Source organism: Taudactylus pleione, unplaced genomic scaffold, assembly GCF_031769625.1.
Source record: "Taudactylus pleione unplaced genomic scaffold, aTauple2 ptg000851l, whole genome shotgun sequence".
NCBI lineage: Eukaryota > Metazoa > Chordata > Amphibia > Anura > Myobatrachidae > Taudactylus > Taudactylus pleione.
In genome coordinates, this window is record NW_028285253.1 from 1002815 (window position 1) to 1028867 (window position 26053).

At 47.0% G+C, this 26053-nt stretch overlaps 1 protein-coding gene across 3 annotated transcripts in view; it reads right to left on the minus strand.

Moving 5' to 3' along the window:
• The window catches only part of SEPTIN9 (septin 9), a 293528-nt gene that overhangs the window by 141778 nt on the left and 125697 nt on the right, over positions 1–26053 (minus strand). The window contains exon 1 of one of the 3 annotated variants that reach the window (XM_088458789.1): positions 22291–22590. The exons of the other annotated variants lie outside the window; for them this stretch is intronic. Within the exon in view, the coding sequence (XP_088314915.1) occupies positions 22291–22345 (55 nt within the window). The 5' untranslated portion in view covers positions 22346–22590. Of the gene's footprint in view, positions 1–22290; positions 22591–26053 lie in introns of those variants that run through there. 3 annotated transcript variants of the gene reach the window in all.

A 26053-nucleotide genomic window follows, 5' to 3' on the forward strand; every position in this document is an offset into this window, starting at 1 on the left:
TTTTAATTCATAAAAAACACTTTATATTAGGTGTACAGGCAGAAACATACACAAATCACACTGATCTGTGTATGTTTCTGCCAAACTCGCAGCTCAGGAGGTGGTTTATTTGAAACTTCAATTTCACAATGAGTTTGCTACAATCTCACACGAGATTAGAAACTCGATTTAGAGTAAATTTGCGAGTTGCATATCTTTCATGTAAAGTACTTCCTAACTTGGCCGATGGAGAGTTTTTTCGAGTTGGCAATTTCACATGAGTTTTAACAGTGAAAAGACAGAACTCATTTCCAAACTCACTCATGTTTGTCTTTAGTAAATTTGCGAGATGATAAACATGCCTAAACTCATGTGAGTTTGCAAACTCACACAAACTCACCCAACACCGTTATGAAGCTTTTACATAAAAACAAATCACAGATATATACATTCAAATGTAATCATTAGTATAATTTCCCTGCATTGGTTATAAGGCACAATGATCCTTATGGCTACATGCATTTTCTTACACTTATCATTGTGTTTTCATCAACACGTAGATCTTACAAACTGCTTTGGGGCTCATTTACATTTGAGTGTAAATCAGTTTTATGATACACCTCTCAGATATAGCAGTACACGTTAACTTTATCGCCACGCTTACAAGTGTTGCTTTCACAATCTCCCTGAAATGGTTTTTCAAAAGTAGGCAAGTATGATTGTATAACTTTTATGTCCACTGCACCATTGGTAAAGGTTGTCAGGTGGAGTTGCACATACTCCTACTATGGTGTTTGTAAATTGTTTTAGGGTGGTTATATTTAAAATATATGCATTGTTTTACATTTATTTATACATTTATTTAAACCCCCCCCCAAAAAAAAAACCCGATATGGGTGACAGTGGATTATAGTTAATAAGTACTTACTGAAAGGTGCCCAGCGGTGTAATGTAATGTAATGTACACAGGGCCTGATTCAGACCCGCTCACGAGCGCTGAGCGGCGGCCATTTTTGGATGCCCGTTTTATGAATCTGCAGACCCCAAGCCACCGTGAGTCAGTCAGTCAGCCCTTTTTCACCCCCTGCATTCCGGCACCTGGTGCATGTGCACCTCTAGCCCCCCCCCCTAGTTGCGGCCCTGGACTGGGTCCTGTCCTGTAGACAGGTGAGCTCTATGGTTAATCCACCCCTGGCTGCTTGTCTTTGGGAGAATGCAGGTACTCCCGGCTTCAGGCTGCTGCAGGCTGTCTTGACTGATGGATGTGTTGTGGGGGTGTGCCTGCACACTGTGACTGGGAAGACCCAGAGTATAAAAATAAATTGTTAGTGGTACTCTTTGCATGCGCTGAAAGCGTGCGTGTAGAAAAATTGGTGTGGCCATGCATCACGGCATGACACGCCACCCATTTCTCATCATTCTGGGAGCATTCCTCTCCATTCTGTTCCAAATACCCAGAGAGCGAGTGGGTGGGGTTGGGAAGGGACCTAGGGCGGCCCCATGAAAATGTGAAAAAGGGGTGTAATAGAATTTGCTGATGTTTAGAATGTCAACATAGACAGGAGGGCAACATGTTGCATGTTGACATTTACAATGTCGACACTGACATAATGTCAACATTGTCAGAATGTCGACATTGCGAAGGTGGATTGACCATGCAGTTTTCTGTAGCGGAGGTGAATATACCTGATCCTAACTCTAAACCTAGTCTTAAACCTAATCATAGCCTAACACCAGGGGCGGAGGGAGGGTGGTTCCACCGGAGCGCGAGCTCCAGGCGCCGAAGTTACCAGAGGGCGCCCTGAAGTCGGACTCTGGAAGCAGCTGTCAAATAACTAACAGACTGCTGGTCCGTGTCCAGCCTGCCATGTGCTGTGGATACAGAGCAGCAGCAGCTCCAGTCCTGCCTTCCTGCTGCTCTAGTGAGAGACTCCATAGTTAGAGGAGCTTGTGCTGAACCCTGATTGCTGGAGCTCAGCACATGCTCATCTGACCCCAACAGAGGGCGGGGCTACAGCAGAAGGTCGCCATCAGGGGCTATGTATCCTGTACCATGGAGGAAGAAGCTGCTGGGTCCACATTATTGAGAGAGGTACCCCAGTTATATCTGTCTGGTTATGTCTATGACCCTCCCTGCCTGTATGTCTGACCCTCCCTGCCTGTATGTGTATATATTTGTATGTATGTATGACCCTGCCTGTATGTGTGTGTATGTGTATGTATGTGTGATCCTACCTGTATGTATGTATGTGTGACCATGCCTGTGTGTGTATGTATGTATTTATGTATGTATGTGTGACCCTGCCTATATGTATGTTTGTATCATACTTGTCTACTCTCCCGGGACTGTCGGGAGCCTCCCGAAAATCGGGTGCCGCTCCCGACACCCCGCAAGACTAGGCAAGTCCCCCGGAATAGATGCTGGCTCCCCGCTAACCCCCGCGCCAGCCACAAAAGTGGGCGGTGCGGGGCTGTGATGACGCGATTCAGCGCGAAACGCGTCATCGTAGCCCCGCCCCCTGCCTTATAATGCCAGTAATATTGGCATTATAAAGCGGGGGGCGGGGCCACTATGACGCAATCGCGTCAGCACGCCCCCACTCCGCCTCTTTGACCCGCCCCCATCCTCCCTGCTGGACGGACCTGCAAGCCCCCTCCCGGATTCCCCTGCCGAGATGTCGGCAAGTATGGTTTGTATGTATGTGTGACCCTGCCCCTGTATGTATGTTTGTATGTATATATACATATACACAAAACATGACACGCCTATCAGATGTAGCAGTACACGCCCACTTTACTGCATGCTCATAGGTGGTGCTTTCACAATCTCCCTTAAATGCATTTTCAAAAGTAGGCTTTAAAAGCCATAAGTTAGTTGGCAGGTGAGCTTTAAATCGCTTAACATGTTTTCAGTTTAAACTCTGTGATAGCAGAGAAATGGGGTCCTGTGATGTGGGCTGCAGGCTTAAATGCATTGATCACTCCATGAACCAAATCCCCATTATTTATTTAATATGGTGAGTGATTTAACATGTCGAGAGCTCAGTTTTGTGTTTTTATTTATTTAAGCAATGTGGTCACAGGTCACTTTGCACCCCAGGCCTGGGAATGGCAAGTGCAGGTTTGCACTCCAAATCTGGGAGTGGTGAGTGCGGTGGATTTCTGACTTTGTGTGTATATATTATATAGCAGTTATATTATATAGCCGCTGTGTGTGTATCTATCTCCCTCTAAATATATATATATATATATATATATATATTTATATCTCGTGACGGTTGGGGATAGAGCCCCCTCAGTAAATTTACCCTGACATCTTCAGTTACTATCCACGTGGACATTGATCGGGAATAGTAACCTACCCATGCCCGAAGCGTGGCGGCGAAGCAAGCCCTCGAGGATACAAGTTTCTTAAGTAACATCGCTTTAAGGGCACCGCACTTCCGCCCTCACTCCACGTCACGTCCAGGTACATTAACGGAAGGGGATCTTTACACATCCCTGGTGCAGGGCCCAACTAGGGAGGGGCTAAGGGTGCACGTGCACCGGGTGCCGGATCTGAGGGGGTGACGAGATGAAAGTTTCTCCAGACAAGGAAGCAGTGCAGTCTGCGCAGGACACAGAGCGACATGACGGCCGCTGCTGTGACCGGGATGATGAGCGCTGTGAGGGCTGTTGGTGGCTCTGCCTCAGCAGCACGAAGGTGATGTGCGGGATGTGAGCGGGTGATGTGGGGCCTCGAACGCACCGGCAGCAGCGGCATATCTAGAGTCTCTGCAGCCTCCGCGGTGGCTTGGGGGCGGCGCCAAATGAGGGCTGCGCCGGCCTCATTGAAGTGAGGAGAGTGCAGCACTATTGACTGCACTGCCGCCAGAGTGACTGTCAGGCGGACCGCGGGATCCGGTGAATCACCGGCCGGGGGTGATACAGGGCTGGATAGCGGCTGCTCCGTTCCTGGCTGTGTGATCTATTCAGCGAGAGCTGAGCTGCCATGAGGTGAGGACTGCTTGTGGCCTGCGGGGACAGGCAGGTGGTGCTGGGCTCAGTGAAAAGTCAGTGGGCTGCAGTGCTGGCACATGAAGGGAAAGAGAGGCGGCTGGTAGAGAAAGATACAGGTTGGTAGGGATAAGACAGGAGAAGGGGGAGCGAGATGGCAAGAGGGCAGATGAGAGGAGGGGAGAAAAAACTACTGGGCACAAGCTAGTGCCCACTGCCTTGGCAAGTGAAAGGTCCTCAAAACTAGTATAGTAATATTTGCTAAAGAAGGTGCTTATAAGGTAGAAAACAATATGCTAAATATATAACATTAGGCTGGTTTTGTCCTACACAATATGTTTAGCGTTCACCTTTGTAAATTGCGTCGTTCCATTCTCAATTTCTCATGCAACCAAATGCATATCGTACTGCTTAAAACTGTAGCTTCCTCAAACTTTACATTTTCATGGTGGTTTCTTTATATCTCCGGTCGATATCATATCATGTGTGAGTGTGTATTATAACTTGCTTCCGAAGACATTTTAAACATCATCACCTGGGAGGGAGGGAGGGGGGGGGGGGGGGGAGGGGGGTAGGCTCCAAATTACTGTCTTGCCCCGGGTGACAAAAATCCTAGTTTCGTCCCTGCCTGGTGTGACGGGGCTGAAGATACAGGGGCTATGTGACAGGGGGCTGTTCTATGATGATGACATTGGCTACATTCCTACACGAACAGGCATCTTCTGGACCATGTGATTTTCTACATTAAGAGTGAGTACCGACTGAAGACACTGTCTGCCCAGAGATGATCAAATTCTTTAAAGGTTCCCCATTGCAGAGAAACCACCATAGAGGTAAGGTGTATTTTTACACACAAAACTGGATTTTATTAGTGGAATTACTTAGTGGGTTGGAATATATCTAGCCCTATATGCCCCAGTTTGATGCTGCCCCTAATGTTTATTTTTTTCCCTTTAATTTATCCCCACATGCTGGACATGTCTGCTACCTGGCACACCTGGGGGCGGCGTAGCACACACCTGCTCCGGGCGCCCTACGCACCTGCACCGGGCACCCTGGACACATGCTACACCTCTGCCTAACACTAAAGCTAGGTACACAATAGACGACATGTACACCCAGCCGATGGCAGATGCGACATAGCGACATATAGTGCGGTCCGTACTCACCACACGATTTGGTGACTGACCGCATAATATGTCGTTCCCCCGCTGCATCCCTCCACATCCAAATGCATAAGATCATCAGCCACATCTTCAGATTGAGCAGCAGGTATGGCAGATCTGAAGAAGTGACAGACGTCCATGAGGGAGCAGACATAGGGCCTGATTCAGACCCGGTCGCGAGCGCTATGCTCGGGTCGATGGTGGGTCAGTGAGCATGCGCACGACGGAGCCGGCTCTGTCGTGCGCATGTGCGAGACCCAGATAGCGACGGGCAATCCACCGCTCCGGGTCTCGCAACAAAGGGGGCGAGCAGCCGATGTTGAGTGACAGCTCGCCCCCTTTGGTGGGCGGGCTGGGGGAGTGGCTGCCCAAATGGAGGCGTTCCCATGTGAATGCCTCCGTTTTGGGGGCGGCCCCACTGACGTCACGAGTGATGTCAGTGGGAGAGATTTCGGCTCTGTTAGAGCCGAAATCTCTCTGGGGCTTGCGGCCACGAGACCATACCACAAGGGTCTTGTCGCAAGCCCGATGGTCGCGATGGTCTTGACCATCGCGACCATCTTCCTGGCCGCTCGCTATAGCTGTGGGTGGTCACTCACAGCTATGCGAGCGGCCAGGAGGCCGTTCTAAAAAAAAAAATAAAGACCGGCCCTGATTCAGAGCGAGCACTCTGTCAGAGCGTCCGGCTCTGAGTCAGGGCCAGAGTACGTACACACTGGATGATTTGAACAATTTGTCGTCTAGTGTGTACCCATCTTAACACTAAAATCATCCATACATTGGCTGTAACTATGTCCATATTCTGCCATTGTCAACATTGTAAATCACAATACTCTGTCAATGTCAACATTCAGAATGTAAACATAATGGGTTATGGGCCTGATTCAGAGCCGGACGCTATTTGCGCTCACTCGTTCAGAAAATAGGGGTGGCTATTCAAATGAACCGTTTGCTCTTTGCGGTCTGTTCACGCCTCTATGTCTGAACGAGCGAACAAAACTTGCGGTCGTTTTTTGAAAAAATACGCCCCCTGGCCGCCCGCGTCCTACGTCATGTCCGCTATTTATTAGATTAATCGAGTACATCGACCAGGGTATGAACTGCTCGCTATTCTTGTGGTTGGTTTTTGCTACCACAATTTTGCGAGCAGTTCTGGCTATAAAATAACCCAGTGACGTGGTCAATGACGCTGCTGTATTAGTTATGCACACCCATAAAACGCCCGTTTTGACCTTTAAGCACGCCTGCGTTCTGATCTCCACTCCCCGTTTTCAAGCACCTTCCCCTGTTACCACCCACATACGCCTCCTCCTGTCACTCAAAATAGCAGGCATTCGCTATTTAGCGAACAAACGATTTTCGGCCGCACTGACTGGTTCGCGCATGCGTATTACGATCCGTACGCATGCGCAGTTGGGCAAACATCGCTCGGAACGAACGAGCGGCCGCTTGCGAGCGGCTCTGAATCAGGCCCTATATTTACTAAAGTGTGGGTTTATAGAAGTGGAGATGTTGCCCTTAACAACCAATCAGATTTTACTTATTTATCTAGCACCTTCTAGAAGATAATAGCTAGAATCTGATTGGTTGCTATGGGCAACATCTCCACTTCTATAAACCCACACCTTGGTAAATATACCCCCTATGAATGTAAACCATGAGATAGGTAACATGAAAAGGATACCATCATTTTGAAACAGAATTGTCACAGTTACACCTATGATCACAGAGATTGTAACAGCCAGTGGCGGGCTGGGCTGGGGGGCAGGGCGTCATGTGCCTCCTGGGCCGCGGGCAGTCTGTGTCACTGTGACAGACGGAGGAGATGATAGCAGCGGCGGGACCAGGAGCGGGGTCTCAGGTAAGTGGGTTTTTTGGGTTTTTTTTATTACGTGTCTCTCTACTGGGGGGGGGGCTACTACTGGGGGCACTACAAGGGGGATTACTACTGGGGGAATTACAAGGGGGAGGACTACTACAGGGGGCACAACAAGGGGGGGATTACTATTGGGGGCATTACAAGGGGGGGACTACTACTGGGGGCACAACAAGGGGGGATTTCTATTGGGGGCATTACAAGGGGGGGACTACTACTGGGGGCACAACAAGGGGGTGGGCTAATGCTGGGGCATTACAAGGGGGGACTACTACTGGGGGCACAACAAGGGGGGATTACTACTGGGGGCATTACAGGGGGGTGCTACTACTGGGGGCACTACAAGGGGGGACTACTACTGGGGGCATTACAAGGGGGGGACTACTACTGGGGGCACTACAAGGGGGCTTACTATTGGGGCATTACAAGGGGGAGGACTACTACTAGGGGCACAACAAGGGGGATTACTGCTGGGGCATTACAAGGGGGGGACTACTACTGAGGGCATTACAAGGAAGGGACCACTATTGGGGGGCATTACTAGGGAGGGACTACTACTGGGGGGCACTACAAGGGGGAGAGCACTACTGGGGGCACTGCAAGGGAGGGACTACTACTGGGGGGCACTACAAGGGGGAGAGCACTACTGGGGGCACTGCAAGGGAGGGACTACTACTGGGGACACTACAAGGGGAAGAGCACTACTGGGGGCACTGCAAGGGGGGACTACTACTGGGGGGCTAATACTGGGGGCACTACAAGGGGGGACTACTACTGGGGGCATTACAAGGGGGGCTACTACTGGGGGCACTACAAGGGGGATTACTACTGGGGGCATTACAAGGGGGGCACTACAAGGGGGATTACTACTGGGGGCATTACAAGGGGGAGGACTACTACTGGGGGCACAACAAGGGGGGATTACTGCTGGGGGCATTACAAGGGGGGACTACTACTGAGGGAATTACAAGGGGGACTACTACTGGGGGCACAAGAAGGGGGGATTACTGCTGGGGGCATTACAAGGGGGGACTACTACTGGGGGCATTACAAGGGGGGACTACTACTGGGGGCACAACAAGGGGGGATTACTACTGGGGGCAATACAAGGGGGGACTACTACGGGGGGGCACAACAAGGGGGGGACTACTACTGGGGGCATTACAAGGGGGTGGCTACTACTGGGGGAACTACAAGGGGGCTACTACTGGGCGCACTACAAGGGGGGACTACTACTGGGGGAACTACAAGGGGATTACTACAGGGGGAACTACAAGGGGATTACTACAGGGGGCATTACAAGGGGGAGGACTACCAGGGGCACAACAAGGAAGGGGATTACTGCTGGGGGCATTACAAGGGGGGGACGACTACTGGGGACACAACAGGGGGGGATTACTGCTGGGGGCATTACAAGGGGGGGACTACTACTGGGGGCATTGCAAGAGAGGGACTACTACTGGGGCACTACAAGGGGCAGAGCCCTACTGGGGGCACTACAAGGGGGGGACTACCACTGGGGGCACTACAAATGGGAGAGCACTACTGGGGGCACTGCAAGAGGGGGACTACTACTGGGGGCACTACAAGGGGGGCTACTACTGGGGGAACTACAAGGGGGGATTACTACTGGGGGCACTACAAGGGGGGGATTACTACTGGGGGCACTACAAGGGGGGACTACTACTGGGGGCACTACAAGCTACAAGGGGGGACTACTACTGGGGTCACTGCATAGGGGGTACCATTATTGGGGGCACTATATAAGGGGCTTACTACTGGGGGCACAAGGGGCACTGCACAGGGGGGACCACTACTGGAGGCACTGTATAAGGGGCACTGCATAGGAGGGTCACTACTAAGGGCACTGGTGGCCTGCATAAGGGGGTCCTCTCCTGGGGCACAGGGGGCACTGCATATGGGCACCACTACAGGGAGCTGCCCCATATCTTTATTTTTACTTTACATTAATTCCATATGGAGCCGCCTCCGCCCTGGAACACTTGAGGGGGAGGGCGCCTAAGCACGCACGTGCTCCGGGCACCCTGGCTACACTCTACTACTCTGTCAGGGCCACCTGCATGCATTTGCCCCCCAGGCTAAAAGTTGCCAGCCAGCCCCTGGTCACAGCTACACCTATGAGCACAGAGATTATCACAGCTACACCTATGAGCACAGCATTAAAATGGACATGTACTGTTCCGTCTGAGAGGCGTGTCATAAAATTGACTTATATCCAAATGTAAACAAGCCCAAAGCTGCAGTTGTTGCTCTGAAAGATCTACTTGTTAATGAAAACACATTCCTACATCATTGTACCTTATATCCAATGCAGGGAAATGACACTGATGATCCCATTTGAATGTATATATATATATATATATATATATACACACACACACACACACACTCTCACACACACACACACACAGTACCTGCAAAAGTTTGGACACACCTTCTCATTCACTGTTTTTGGTTTATTTAAGTTATTTTCAACATAGTAGATTGATACTGAAGACATCAAAACTATGAAAGAACACATGGATATTATGTTGTAAACAAATCAAAATATGTTATATATTTTAGATTCCTCAAAGTAGCCCCCTTTTGCTTGGATGACAGCTTTGCACACTCTTGGCATTCTCTCAATCAGCTTCATGACGTAGTCTCCTGGAACGGCTTTGAATTAACAGGTGTGTCTTGTCAAGAATCAATCTGTGGAAATACTTGCCTTCTTAATGTGTTTGAGACCATCAGTTGGGTTGTGCAGTGCATACGCTCGCGCAGGGGGGGTTTCCGAGTACCTAGAAACCCCCCCTGGCCACCGATTTTTTTGCAGCTGATCAGAAGTTAAAGAGGGCCGGAACGGGGCGGAACTGTGTTCTGCCACCTCTGGCCCACCTTACCCGGCCACAGCAAGCAAATGTGACCACCAGTACGGCGGCCGTTCCGCCTTCCCAGCCAGGATGGGGAGGAAGTCTAGCAGCAGCAGCCCCCGACCCGTCCCGACCTCTGCCTCCCATGCATGACGTAACGTGATGACGTTACGCTGCGCGCACTCCACACTCACCACATGTGACTCTTTCCTGCATGTGTCTCAGAGGAGCTGTCAGCGCCAGAGCAAGAGGATGCTGAAAGGGTAAGTAATGTCTAAACCCTGACCCTGACGTCAAGGTAGAGGAGCAGGTAGGCTGCTAAAAAATAGGCTAGAATGGATACAGGTGGCAGGAGGATACAAGAGGCTGCAAGAAAAATGGGAGATGGGGGGACACGAGGCTAAAAGGGACACAGGAGGCAGGGGAGACACAATGTGCAAGGGACACAGGAGGCGGGGGGGGACACGAGGCTGCAAGGGACACAGGAGGCTGCAAGGAATACAGGAGGCTAGGACATGGGGAGGGGTGGCAGGAGAGACACATGACAGGTAGCAAGAGTTTGGAGTGACACGTAGCAGTGGAGAAACATGTGGCACAATGCTGGAAAGATAGGTGGCAGGAGGCTGGAAGTAACACGGGCAGATGATGGTGGTAGTCAATGGCCTCCATAACCGTAGAATGGAACTGTGACAAACTGACATTTAAAGTACCATTAAATTACTTTACATTTAGTAGAAAACAATATGCTAAATATATAACATTAGGCTGGTTTTGTCCTACACAATATGATTAGCGTTCACCTTTGTAAATTGCGTCGTTCCATTCTCAATTTCTCATGCAACCAAATGCATATCGTACTGCTTAAAACTGTAGCTTCCTCAAACTTTACATTTTCATGGTGGTTTCTTTATATCTCCGGTCGATATCATATCATGTGTGAGTGTGTATTATAACTTGCTTCCGAAGACATTTTAAACATCATCACCTGGGAGGGAGGGAGGGGGGGGGGGGGGAGGGGGGTAGGCTCCAAATTACTGTCTTGCCCCGGGTGACAAAAATCCTAGTTTCGTCCCTGCCTGGTGTGACGGGGCTGAAGATACAGGGGCTATGTGACAGGGGGCTGTTCTATGATGATGACATTGGCTACATTCCTACACGAACAGGCATCTTCTGGACCATGTGATTTTCTACATTAAGAGTGAGTACCGACTGAAGACACTGTCTGCCCAGAGATGATCAAATTCTTTAAAGGTTCCCCATTGCAGAGAAACCACCATAGAGGTAAGGTGTATTTTTACACACAAAACTGGATTTTATTAGTGGAATTACTTAGTGGGTTGGAATATATCTAGCCCTATATGCCCCAGTTTGATGCTGCCCCTAATGTTTATTTTTTTCCCTTTAATTTATCCCCACATGCTGGACATGTCTGCTACCTGGCACACCTGGGGGCGGCGTAGCACACACCTGCTCCGGGCGCCCTACGCACCTGCACCGGGCACCCTGGACACATGCTACACCTCTGCCTAACACTAAAGCTAGGTACACAATAGACGACATGTACACCCAGCCGATGGCAGATGCGACATAGCGACATATAGTGCGGTCCGTACTCACCACACGATTTGGTGACTGACCGCATAATATGTCGTTCCCCCGCTGCATCCCTCCACATCCAAATGCATAAGATCATCAGCCACATCTTCAGATTGAGCAGCAGGTATGGCAGATCTGAAGAAGTGACAGACGTCCATGAGGGAGCAGACATAGGGCCTGATTCAGACCCGGTCGCGAGCGCTATGCTCGGGTCGATGGTGGGTCAGTGAGCATGCGCACGACGGAGCCGGCTCTGTCGTGCGCATGTGCGAGACCCAGATAGCGACGGGCAATCCACCGCTCCGGGTCTCGCAACAAAGGGGGCGAGCAGCCGATGTTGAGTGACAGCTCGCCCCCTTTGGTGGGCGGGCTGGGGGAGTGGCTGCCCAAATGGAGGCGTTCCCATGTGAATGCCTCCGTTTTGGGGGCGGCCCCACTGACGTCACGAGTGATGTCAGTGGGAGAGATTTCGGCTCTGTTAGAGCCGAAATCTCTCTGGGGCTTGCGGCCACGAGACCATACCACAAGGGTCTTGTCGCAAGCCCGATGGTCGCGATGGTCTTGACCATCGCGACCATCTTCCTGGCCGCTCGCTATAGCTGTGGGTGGTCACTCACAGCTATGCGAGCGGCCAGGAGGCCGTTCTAAAAAAAAAAATAAAGACCGGCCCTGATTCAGAGCGAGCACTCTGTCAGAGCGTCCGGCTCTGAGTCAGGGCCAGAGTACGTACACACTGGATGATTTGAACAATTTGTCGTCTAGTGTGTACCCATCTTAACACTAAAATCATCCATACATTGGCTGTAACTATGTCCATATTCTGCCATTGTCAACATTGTAAATCACAATACTCTGTCAATGTCAACATTCAGAATGTAAACATAATGGGTTATGGGCCTGATTCAGAGCCGGACGCTATTTGCGCTCACTCGTTCAGAAAATAGGGGTGGCTATTCAAATGAACCGTTTGCTCTTTGCGGTCTGTTCACGCCTCTATGTCTGAACGAGCGAACAAAACTTGCGGTCGTTTTTTGAAAAAATACGCCCCCTGGCCGCCCGCGTCCTACGTCATGTCCGCTATTTATTAGATTAATCGAGTACATCGACCAGGGTATGAACTGCTCGCTATTCTTGTGGTTGGTTTTTGCTACCACAATTTTGCGAGCAGTTCTGGCTATAAAATAACCCAGTGACGTGGTCAATGACGCTGCTGTATTAGTTATGCACACCCATAAAACGCCCGTTTTGACCTTTAAGCACGCCTGCGTTCTGATCTCCACTCCCCGTTTTCAAGCACCTTCCCCTGTTACCACCCACATACGCCTCCTCCTGTCACTCAAAATAGCAGGCATTCGCTATTTAGCGAACAAACGATTTTCGGCCGCACTGACTGGTTCGCGCATGCGTATTACGATCCGTACGCATGCGCAGTTGGGCAAACATCGCTCGGAACGAACGAGCGGCCGCTTACGAGCGGCTCTGAATCAGGCCCTATATTTACTAAAGTGTGGGTTTATAGAAGTGGAGATGTTGCCCTTAACAACCAATCAGATTTTACTTATTTATCTAGCACCTTCTAGAAGATAATAGCTAGAATCTGATTGGTTGCTATGGGCAACATCTCCACTTCTATAAACCCACACCTTGGTAAATATACCCCCTATGAATGTAAACCATGAGATAGGTAACATGAAAAGGATACCATCATTTTGAAACAGAATTGTCACAGTTACACCTATGATCACAGAGATTGTAACAGCCAGTGGCGGGCTGGGCTGGGGGGCAGGGCGTCATGTGCCTCCTGGGCCGCGGGCAGTCTGTGTCACTGTGACAGACGGAGGAGATGATAGCAGCGGCGGGACCAGGAGCGGGGTCTCAGGTAAGTGGGTTTTTTGGTTTTTTTTTATTACGTGTCTCTCTACTGGGGGGGGGGCTACTACTGGGGGCACTACAAGGGGGATTACTACTGGGGGAATTACAAGGGGGAGGACTACTACAGGGGGCACAACAAGGGGGGGATTACTATTGGGGGCATTACAAGGGGGGGACTACTACTGGGGGCACAACAAGGGGGGATTTCTATTGGGGGCATTACAAGGGGGGGACTACTACTGGGGGCACAACAAGGGGGTGGGCTAATGCTGGGGCATTACAAGGGGGGACTACTACTGGGGGCACAACAAGGGGGGATTACTACTGGGGGCATTACAGGGGGGTGCTACTACTGGGGGCACTACAAGGGGGGACTACTACTGGGGGCATTACAAGGGGGGGACTACTACTGGGGGCACTACAAGGGGGCTTACTATTGGGGCATTACAAGGGGGAGGACTACTACTAGGGGCACAACAAGGGGGATTACTGCTGGGGCATTACAAGGGGGGGACTACTACTGAGGGCATTACAAGGAAGGGACCACTACTGGGGGGCATTACTAGGGAGGGACTACTACTGGGGGGCACTACAAGGGGGAGAGCACTACTGGGGGCACTGCAAGGGAGGGACTACTACTGGGGGGCACTACAAGGGGGAGAGCACTACTGGGGGCACTGCAAGGGAGGGACTACTACTGGGGACACTACAAGGGGAAGAGCACTACTGGGGGCACTGCAAGGGGGGACTACTACTGGGGGGCTAATACTGGGGGCACTACAAGGGGGGACTACTACTGGGGGCATTACAAGGGGGGCTACTACTGGGGGCACTACAAGGGGGATTACTACTGGGGGCATTACAAGGGGGGCACTACAAGGGGGATTACTACTGGGGGCATTACAAGGGGGAGGACTACTACTGGGGGCACAACAAGGGGGGATTACTGCTGGGGGCATTACAAGGGGGGACTACTACTGAGGGAATTACAAGGGGGACTACTACTGGGGGCACAAGAAGGGGGGATTACTGCTGGGGGCATTACAAGGGGGGACTACTACTGGGGGCATTACAAGGGGGGACTACTACTGGGGGCACAACAAGGGGGGATTACTACTGGGGGCATTACAAGGGGGGACTACTACGGGGGGGCACAACAAGGGGGGGGACTACTACTGGGGGCATTACAAGGGGGTGGCTACTACTGGGGGAACTACAAGGGGGCTACTACTGGGCGCACTACAAGGGGGGACTACTACTGGGGGAACTACAAGGGGATTACTACAGGGGGAACTACAAGGGGATTACTACAGGGGGCATTACAAGGGGGAGGACTACCAGGGGCACAACAAGGAAGGGGATTACTGCTGGGGGCATTACAAGGGGGGGACGACTACTGGGGACACAACAGGGGGGGATTACTGCTGGGGGCATTACAAGGGGGGGACTACTACTGGGGGCATTGCAAGAGAGGGACTACTACTGGGGCACTACAAGGGGCAGAGCCCTACTGGGGGCACTACAAGGGGGGGACTACCACTGGGGGCACTACAAATGGGAGAGCACTACTGGGGGCACTGCAAGAGGGGGACTACTACTGGGGGCACTACAAGGGGGGCTACTACTGGGGGAACTACAAGGGGGGATTACTACTGGGGGCACTACAAGGGGGGGATTACTACTGGGGGCACTACAAGGGGGGACTACTACTGGGGGCACTACAAGCTACAAGGGGGGACTACTACTGGGGTCACTGCATAGGGGGTACCATTATTGGGGGCACTATATAAGGGGCTTACTACTGGGGGCACAAGGGGCACTGCACAGGGGGGACCACTACTGGAGGCACTGTATAAGGGGCACTGCATAGGAGGGTCACTACTAAGGGCACTGGTGGCCTGCATAAGGGGGTCCTCTCCTGGGGCACAGGGGGCACTGCATATGGGCACCACTACAGGGAGCTGCCCCATATCTTTATTTTTACTTTACATTAATTCCATATGGAGCCGCCTCCGCCCTGGAACACTTGAGGGGGAGGGCGCCTAAGCACGCACGTGCTCCGGGCACCCTGGCTACACTCTACTACTCTGTCAGGGCCACCTGCATGCATTTGCCCCCCAGGCTAAAAGTTGCCAGCCAGCCCCTGGTCACAGCTACACCTATGAGCACAGAGATTATCACAGCTACACCTATGAGCACAGCATTAAAATGGACATGTACTGTTCCGTCTGAGAGGCGTGTCATAAAATTGACTTATATCCAAATGTAAACAAGCCCAAAGCTGCAGTTGTTGCTCTGAAAGATCTACTTGTTAATGAAAACACATTCCTACATCATTGTACCTTATATCCAATGCAGGGAAATGACACTGATGATCCCATTTGAATGTATATATATATATATATATATATATATATATATATATACACACACACACACACACTCTCACACACACACACACACAGTACCTGCAAAAGTTTGGACACACCTTCTCATTCACTGTTTTTGGTTTATTTAAGTTATTTTCAACATAGTAGATTGATACTGAAGACATCAAAACTATGAAAGAACACATGGATATTATGTTGTAAACAAATCAAAATATGTTATATATTTTAGATTCCTCAAAGTAGCCCCCTTTTGCTTGGATGACAGCTTTGCACACTCTTGGCATTCTCTCAATCAGCTTCATGACGTAGTCTCCTGGAACGGCTTTGAATTAACAGGTGTGTCTTGTCAAGAATCAATCTGTGGAAATACTTGCCTTCTTAATGTGTTTGAGACCATCAGTTGGGTTGTGCAGTGCATACGCTCGCGCAGGGGGGGTTTCCGAGTACCTAGAAACCCCCCCTGGCCACCGATTTTTTTGCAGCTGATCAGAAGTTAAAGAGGGCCGGAACGGGGCGGAACTGTGTTCTGCCACCTCTGGCCCACCTTACCCGGCCACAGCAAGCAAATGTGACCACCAGTACGGCGGCCGTTCCGCCTTCCCAGCCAGGATGGGGAGGAAGTCTAGCAGCAGCAGCCCCCGACCCGTCCCGACCTCTGCCTCCCATGCATGACGTAACGTGATGACGTTACGCTGCGCGCACTCCACACTCACCACATGTGACTCTTTCCTGCATGTGTCTCAGAGGAGCTGTCAGCGCCAGAGCAAGAGGATGCTGAAAGGGTAAGTAATGTCTAAACCCTGACCCTGACGTCAAGGTAGAGGAGCAGGTAGGCTGCTAAAAAATAGGCTAGAATGGATACAGGTGGCAGGAGGATACAAGAGGCTGCAAGAAAAATGGGAGATGGGGGACACGAGGCTAAAAGGGACACAGGAGGCAGGGGAGACACAATGTGCAAGGGACACAGGAGGCGGGGGGGGACACGAGGCTGCAAGGGACACAGGAGGCTGCAAGGAATACAGGAGGCTAGGACATGGGGAGGGGTGGCAGGAGAGACACATGACAGGTAGCAAGAGTTTGGAGTGACACGTAGCAGTGGAGAAACATGTGGCACAATGCTGGAAAGATAGGTGGCAGGAGGCTGGAAGTAACACGGGCAGATGATGGTGGTAGTCAATGGCCTCCATAACCGTAGAATGGAACTGTGACAAACTGACATTTAAAGTACCATTAAATTACTTTACATTTAGTTCAAATGTTAAAATTGCACTGGTAGAATAAATTTTGTCCGTACATACTGTTACACATTGTGCATAAGCAAGATTTATGCCCAGATGCCTTTTTTTATTAATATTATTAACAATATTATTGTTATTTATATTAAAACACTTGAAGTACACAACAAAGTATATGTTGCAGGCTTATTCTGGTTAGACTTTTTTTGTCATTGGTTCTGTAACAAATTATTTGGAAACCCCCCTTTCAAAATCCTGCTTTTGCCACTGGTGCAGAGGTAGGGTTAGTACACAGTGAACACCACTATTTAACTACTGTTGTAATCCATATTATGGCACCAACCACTCAACTCAGTAAAGAGAAATGACAGTCCATCATTACTTTAAGATATGAAGGTCATTCGATAAGGAAAATTTCAAGAACTTTGAATGTATCCTCAAGTGCAGTTGCAAAAACCATCAAACGCTATGATGAAACTGGCTGTCATGAGGACCGCCCCAGGAAAGGAAGACCAAGAGTTACCTCTGCTGCAGATGATATGTTCATTAGAGTTACCAGCCTCAGAAACCTCTACTTAACAGCACCTCAGATTAGAGACCACATAAAGTCTACACAGAGTTCAAGTAGCAGACAAATCTCAACTTCAACTGTTCAGAGGAGACTGCGTGAATCAAGCCTTCATGGTCGTATTGCTGTGAAGAAGCCACTACAGAGGATGAACAACAAGAAGAAGAGAACTGTTTGGGCCAAGAAACACAAGGAATGGAAATTAGACCACTGAGCTCATGATGAAGGTGGTTGTACCACCGAAACGGCCGTCGGGCGCTTTACCCAGCATTCTGCATTAGGTCACCAGGCATTGTTGAAATTCTAATGCATCGCAGATGTGACATGCAAGTGTGTTTTTTTTCCCGATGTAATTTGGCTGTATTTCACTAATACATGTTTTTTTCATTGACTGCTTGTCTGGTGTGCTGACTTCAGAGGTTGGTTTCCCCTTTCTTGATGAAGGGGATCTGGTCTCACTTGTTATATATATTATTAAGGAGTTTAGGCACCCCTTGTTGCTCACTAAAGTGTGTGCAGTTCTTTCCTGGAATTTGATAGAGATATATATATATATATATATATATTTCCCAAGTATATAACCGCTACATAATGGGTGCAATCAGGGAGATTGCTAGTCTTTTCAGGGAGTCTGCTACTATTTCAGGAGTCTCCGTGACAATCAGGGATAGTAAGCAAGTCCGATAACAGGTGCTAAATGCAGTTATAGGAACAGAGTCCTATAAATTGTGTTACTCCAGAGGCATCTACTGGAAGTTACGCAAATACATTTTCTGAGTTAAAAATGTCCATTTATAAAAACAGGGATTGACCTGGAAAAATCCAGACACAGAGAGACAGCAAACATAAATACCGATGCCAATTACACTGTGGTGGCATCTCACTGATGTAAATTAGGTGAGCCCCCAAATAAAGTCATTGCTCCTTAACATATTCCATCACTATGCAAAAGAAAGAAAGGTAGGAAAGTGCATAAGGCAGTTGCATAGCTCTCAGTGATATGTCATCTCCTAGGTAACAGAAACCTTTGTACTCAATGCTGGAAGGAGATGGAAAAGAGAGGTTTGACCTGTAATTCCAAAGAACAGTTGTAGAGACATACTGCACTTTGCTATTTGACCCATCTTACCAGCTGTTCTATCATTCTTTACAGGCTATGAGATATGAATTTTCTCTCTTTATAGTAAAGAGAAAGGAAACCGGTATTATCTTGAAAAACTACAGAGTAAATTCAGAGTATGAACAAAAGTACAGATGATACATGACCATATGAAAATGTTATTACTATGGATCCAGGCAATAGCTAATCCAACTGAGTCTGAACCAATGTTATAACGTCCATTCTACGTTACCTCATTTATTGCTTCAGATACATGAATCTTCGATGTTACATAGTAGATTGTGATTTTCTGTAATGCTGTGACAACATAACAGATGGCAAATTTAGAACACTGGTAAAATATTTGCACTAGTGCTGTGAAAGCTGCCGTTACACCCTTTGTTGGCCTGTGCATCATGTTTGTTAAACGTTCTAAATACAAATGTAGTCCCAAAGATCTGTAGCTTTTAATGAATAATAATACCACATGTATGGCACTGTATCAAAGGCCTTAGAATGAGTTGGGTATGGGATCCCGGCGGTTGGGATACTGACACCATCAGGTATGTACTCTAACGCTAACCCTTAACCTTAACCCTCCCTCCCTGGTGCCTGAACCTAACCTCACCCCCTAGTGCCTAAACCTAACCTTCTCCTCCCCGCACCCTAAACCTAACCCTCCCCCCTTAGTGCCCACCATACCCTTAGTGCCTAGCCCTAACCCTCCCCATAGTGCCTAACCCTCCCTTTAAACCCAGATACTTACCTTTGGGATGCCGGTGGTCAGGATACTGGAGTCGAGATCCCGACGCTGTTAGGATTCCGGTGCCGGTATTTAGGCCGTCAGCATTCCGCACGCCGAGATGCTGACTACCTCCTCTTTCAATATCTAGACACAGCGCAAAGTTATATAAGATCCTATTCATTTTCTAATAGCCAATTAGTTAGATAGTTATGCTGAATGATAAATGCTTTGTGGATACAATTTTATTGTTGCACATAACAGGCCAGAACTGTATCTTAAATCAATAAAAATAAACTTTTCCTAGATATTCTAAAGTCCTTAGTGAAAAATCTCAGACAAAATCAATAAGCTAGATCAATGCATACTCACCAACTTTTTGCTGCTCCCCTCTGGTCGCCTGCCTTGCTGGGCTTGCACTGCATTTGCATACGCTGGGAGTGAGCGAATGCATCTAGTGAGTGGGTCTGAATGAGCTCCTCTATCCTTAAATACCCTACACTTTAACATCATTCTGTTGAAAAACTCTGTTTGGGCATTTGCCTGATGACTATTCAACAGCTTAATTCCACCCCTCATTCTTCTTAACCAAAGTAGTATTACCAGTACATGTTCTGTTTCCTTCCTGCCCCTACTTCTATTCACTAAAATGATTAAAATTGAATACATATAGTGAAATTGCTGCAGTATTCCTGTGTTGACTAAATTACCATGGAGATTTACAGTGATATAAAGGGGCTAGCCCAGTGGTTCCCAAACTGTGGGCCGTGGTACCCTGGGGTGCTTCGGGTTGGTGGTCCAGTACCAAATAATATAATTTTTAGTCAGTGTGATAGACAAAACCAGTGCTAATGGCCGCCATTCAAAAAATATGTGGACAAAAAGAAGCGCAGCCCTGTCAACCACCACATAACTGAACCTAAGGGAGACATATAAGCGTAATTTACTACAATTAATTTTTGTTGAATTTCTCAACTTTTGGCCAAGGGGTGCCTTGGAAAAAATGCTGACACTCTAGGGCGCCATGATTCGACAAAGTTTGGGAACCCCTGGGCTAGCCACCTTCAGGTCACTTTAATGTATGGTGTTCTACAGATTTTTCAGAGACTTTTCCTTCTAATACATTGCTGTAAGTTTCTGCTTCTTTTATGCTTTTTTTCGCCATGAATTTATAACAGAGCTATTGTTGCTAATGTCATTGCATATAACAAATCTCTTCCTTGTTGCCAGCATTAGGTACAACCAATAGCCAATTAGTGTCATAATCCAGAGCAACACGAATTAACAGTGCTGTCTGATTATATGACATAACTGAAAAGCACAGTCAGAACAATGGAAAATGGAAAACTGTATGTAAAGATTGCAAGGGAACATGTATAGTCAAATAAAGACAGTTGAAATGCCATTTAAAATTCTTGGTAACTGCAATGCTCGGGTTCATGAGATACTGTTGGGAGTCATGCAGCCTCTCTATAATGTTATAATACATGACTGTAGTGAGCTCTAACATTCTCTTGGAGCAAGAGATACATTTACACTTATATTCCATTACTAGAACAAAAGAAGACATAAGCACTTTATTATTGACACTTATTGGGGTCCATCTATCCAACTGCTAACATAATACAACTTGTCACAGCGATTTCCTTAGTTAAGCAAAGCCATTCGTTTGGCACGAGGCATATACTGTATGGAAAAGGGAAAACTCAAATGACGGCCACACCTTTCAAGCATGTCACTTTTACAAAACCACATGCTCAGCTGCTGACCCTGTGCAACAGACAGAGGGAAACATGAGAGGCTCAGCTTGCTCTCAGCTGGGATGAGATGTGATAAAACAGCACTTGACTACTACAAAGGACCAGCAAATTAATCAAATAAAGAAAACCCTCCAGGAAAAAAACAAACCAACAGACTTTACATGTGCTACAAGACAATGACATTTTTCCATCTTTAGCAGAATGATTGGGGAAAGTTCCATCAGGAGGATAATAAAAGGGACACACAATCATCAGGTGTTATTTTACATCAGGTGTTATTTTAATGTACAGTAAGTACCTGTACAGCAACTGTAGGCAACATGTGACTCTCTAACTGTAGTGAAACTATTAGTCCCAGCAGTCCTTCTAATAGAGAAATCAATTTGATAATGGAATTAAATAATTGAATAGATAATTAAGTAGATAATGAAAAGTGACCAAGTTTTGCATTGCAAAATGTTATTGGTACTCCAGTACTTTAGTTGGATTCCATTACATATTGCCTAATTACACCAGATATCTCCCTATGCAATATACTGTTACACAAGCCAAATCTGCATTAGAAAGAAAAAAAAAAGAATATATATATTCATTGATGATATAAATTGATAACTATTACATTAGTCATGTTATACTTTATCTATATTGTAGCTTATAAAAATAATAAGCTTTCATACAGATGTGTTGAAGAAAAAAATCTTTATTTTGTATGTTTCACTCTTCCTCCCCCTCAGTATGACTCACCAATTTTTTTCTGGTCTTTCTGAGTAAATTTCAGCCTGCTCTGCTTTACCCCCTCCATCCACCATCTCTCTCTCTGCTCTCTCTCATTACCTGTCTACTTATTAGAGCCACTGTTTCCTATACATACTGGATCTATTGTGATTAAGACTTGTATCTATCAACCTATCTATGTTCTGTACATAATCCTATTTCTCAGCATTAGGTTTGAAGTAGTTGTCTCTTACTCTGCATATACAGAATCTATCCTTCCAACATTCTTGTTTGACATCACAAATCTTTCCTCCTTCCATTCTCCTCACACGCAGACACACAGACACAGTCTTGTAATCATGCACAATAGAATACTGTACGTTTGTAACATGTAGCATAAAGCAATCTGGTATGTACATACCTTCAAAATCCGATATAATGCCTTCCAGGTGTGCATTTACTGTAGAATCAGACATATTGGGGATCTTCCACAATTCCAGAATCTGCCTGGATCCCAGCAGTGATTGTTTTCCCCCCCTCTTAACAACAAATCCCAAATTTGGAAAAATGGGCTCGCATCAGAAGCTGCCGCCAAGAGGGAAGGAGGAGAGGGAGGGGGAAGGATTCTCCTGTTATGACTGCGATTATAAACTTTTTCTTTTTAATGCGTGTGGGGTTTTGTCTCTCACTCTCTCCCTAACTTTAGCTGAGGATAGAAACACAGCCCCTAAAGGCTGATTTGAATCAATGGTGCATAGGCAGCCTTCAAACTCCACCCATGTCACACACACAGACACACACACACAGACACACACGCGCACATTCACACTGCTAGCACATCTCACATTCCCCAGACTGCCCAGCTGCATTGAGGTGGTCGGCCTGTAGCAACCGTTTGTAACCCTTTGCAAGTCACTAATCTGGCTAGGAATGGGTTAAACATGTTCATTTATATTGCTAGTAATTACATGACTATAAGTCACTTTTAAGCTGTCAAAACAAGAGATTAGAAGTTTACGTAGTGTTTACATGTGTGCCTCTATATCATCCTACTGTATACGTCTAGTATTATTTGTTTTCATGTTGTTTACACATCTTACACTGATCTACAAAATCAACTGACTTGTAAGAGAACAATTATATTAGTAAAATTAAGTGTACAAATAGTATTTTTTTAAATTCAATATTAAAAATACATTGTCATGAATAAGATAATAGTAATTAGGTTAATACCACAGAATCATGTGTTTCATTTCTCCCATTAATTAGGTAATATTACATTTTACCTTCTGACTACATTTCCACTGCTGTCATTGATGTTTTCTTAAGTCCTATTTCCTTCCCTACTTCCACACACTGTAACATTCTCAGGACCTGCTTTGCTTTCTTAGCATTGGAAGGCCGGTGATTCAGCAGTTGAGGGGTTACTGTGATGGCGTCATCATATCCTGGAGCTGGATTGATAGGCAGCAGGAACTCTAGAAATATCAAGCTAGAGGAAAGGCCAGCTGTCAACAGGAAGCCAGCCACACAGAGGGGTGTATCAGCTATGCCCAAGAGCAGGCACAGCATACATTTGTCAAACAATGAGGCAGGCCTACATTTGCCACAATATCCAAATTAGTAGCCTGCCACAGAGTGGCTGCACCATCTGTATGACAAAGAGTTGGCCATGCAGTCTTGACACAATGTCGTCCAAAAGAACCTATAATTTCCCTATCCTTTGTATGATTACCCCACTCATATATGATCAGATTCAGATAAAGCAAATGATTGCAACAAGTTGTTCAAACGTGTTTTGTTTGTGCTGACAGCTATGCATTCCATCATAGAACACTTTCATAATAACTTATGCAACACCAGCGAGCAGGACCTGTGTGTAATTGCACACATAGTAAGGTAAGAACAAAAGTTGCTGAAAACTACAGTATAACAACATCAAAATGTCTAACTTCAGTGACTTTCTGAATCTGATGTACACCCCCATTAGATTAATTAGATACTACAAGCCACCAATGTCTATAACAGCACAAGGTTCTTGAGAGTAGGAACCTCCATGCAGGACCATAATCAGGGAAATTAAGGGGGTACTCATGTACAGAGCAGTAACTAGACTTTTTGGAGCCCTGTGCCAGAGAGATCATTGCCCCCCCCACCCCATTTTTTAAAATAGGGACATAAGATAGTGCACCTGAAAAACGGCCATGGCTACATGGGGAAGGGCCAGGGAAGAGATGGGGGAGGCCAGGAAATGCTGGGGATAATAGAAGAGGAAACTACAAGTGAGAATGATAATAAACAGGAAAATTGACAGGCCCAACAGCGCCCCCTGTCCTGCGGTGCCCTGTGCCATGGCACTGGTCGCACTACCCTAGTTACGGCCCTACTCATGTACAAGGCCCAAACTAAGGGGGCCACCTGGTGCAGCAAACTGATTCCTATTCGCAGACAGATGTCTGACTACTGATCAGAAGGTGTTTGGACAAATGGAGACAAGACTGTGTTCAATGACACTCACTGATGTCTACATATAAGCACAATATGGCATGAGACACATAGAAGTTCCAGCACAGGTAGCAATTCCTTGACTTTCAAACTTATTTCTGAATTTGAAACAATACTGTGCTTTTTTTGACATGAATTGTTCACTTTTAGCAATATACAGTAAGTTCCTTCTCTTGGTATAACTTATAAATTATAGTTTTAAGTATGTTCTATTTAAATGTAACTAAATATTTAAATGACAAATTGTGAACATATGACGAAACAAACTACCACAGAAATTACATATGAATGGTAGATTTTGTAACAATAAGGTAACATGCTGTAACTTGTCTGTATTTCAGATTCAGAGATTATAGTTGTTTTTTATTAGATGTCAACTATGCCCATTTCCTGAATGACTAAAATGTTTAATTATCTTTCTCATTACATTCAAAATGTGAATTGAATGTAAAATGTGAGTGTGTAGTGACTGTATCGTGAGTCACAACAATGTGACATGAGGTTCGTACTGGCAAATGTGGCTCACACACTTCTTGTACTATACTATCCTGCCAAGTCACATAATAGGGACAAGTATAAAAGGATAATTAATGTCTTCCATTGTGACTGCTAAAGTGGTTGTACAGTGAAACTTATAACATTTATTATTATACAAATCACATAAAGACAAAAATGATTGACGCACACACGTATGAGCACCTAATCTAATAGGGGCTTCCACATCAAGACAATACTGTATTGGTCATGTAGATAGACTCACTCAAGGAGTCAATGTTTGCATGATCTGCATCCGATGCTGCGTATGTGTAGTTGTGGACCGCTGCGATGGCTCCAATGGCTGTCTCAGTACAAGTCTTGGAGGCTGTTTCATTAACATATTTTAGCTGGCCTGTAAAAGTTCACACTATTAGCCATAGTTTTAAACATGTACAGAACGTGTCTTTGCATACCAGCATTCATAAAGCATGACAATTGGAAATTTCAATGTAAGCACTCGATTCAGAGCTATACGCTAATGCTGCCGCAGCGGCTGTGTGAAAATTTGCATATGTCGCAGTTGCCGGGATTTGTATTCAGGCGCCACACCAATGGCTTCCCAAATCGAAGCGACTGCGTACAAAGACGCAGATCGGTCTCAGATCAGTCGATTATTGTACTTCTGAGTAACCCTATGGTCACGCAGAATGGCCGTGGGAACTGAGACGCCAGAGCCATTTTCACTGCTTACGGGCTCGCAGTTGCAGTCGGAGACATGCCCGAAAAATGGTCATGACATCTCTGCGTTTGAGTCACCCCACTCTTGGCTGTGCACAAACGGTCTGTGTCTATCAATCACTTTGCAAATAGATCCTAACTACGAGCAGAAACGAAAATGAAACCTGACGAATACGCAGATGCATGCACAGATTACAATAGTCGCACAGGCCCTAAGTTTGGTTCACAAGAGGAAAAATAGTTAGACCTCCAATATGTGGACAAGGTTGTACTTGTACCTATATGCATACTTCAGTCAGTTAGCCATGACATTTTGGTGTACGTACTAGTAAATAATAAAATGTACTTAATAGCGGAAATAGAGTTGATGAGCAATGATCAAATAACGAAAAAGAAAATTAAAAGCAAAAATGTAAATAGAGCAAACAAAGAAGCTCACTATATAGTAGTGGCTTTATAGTCAG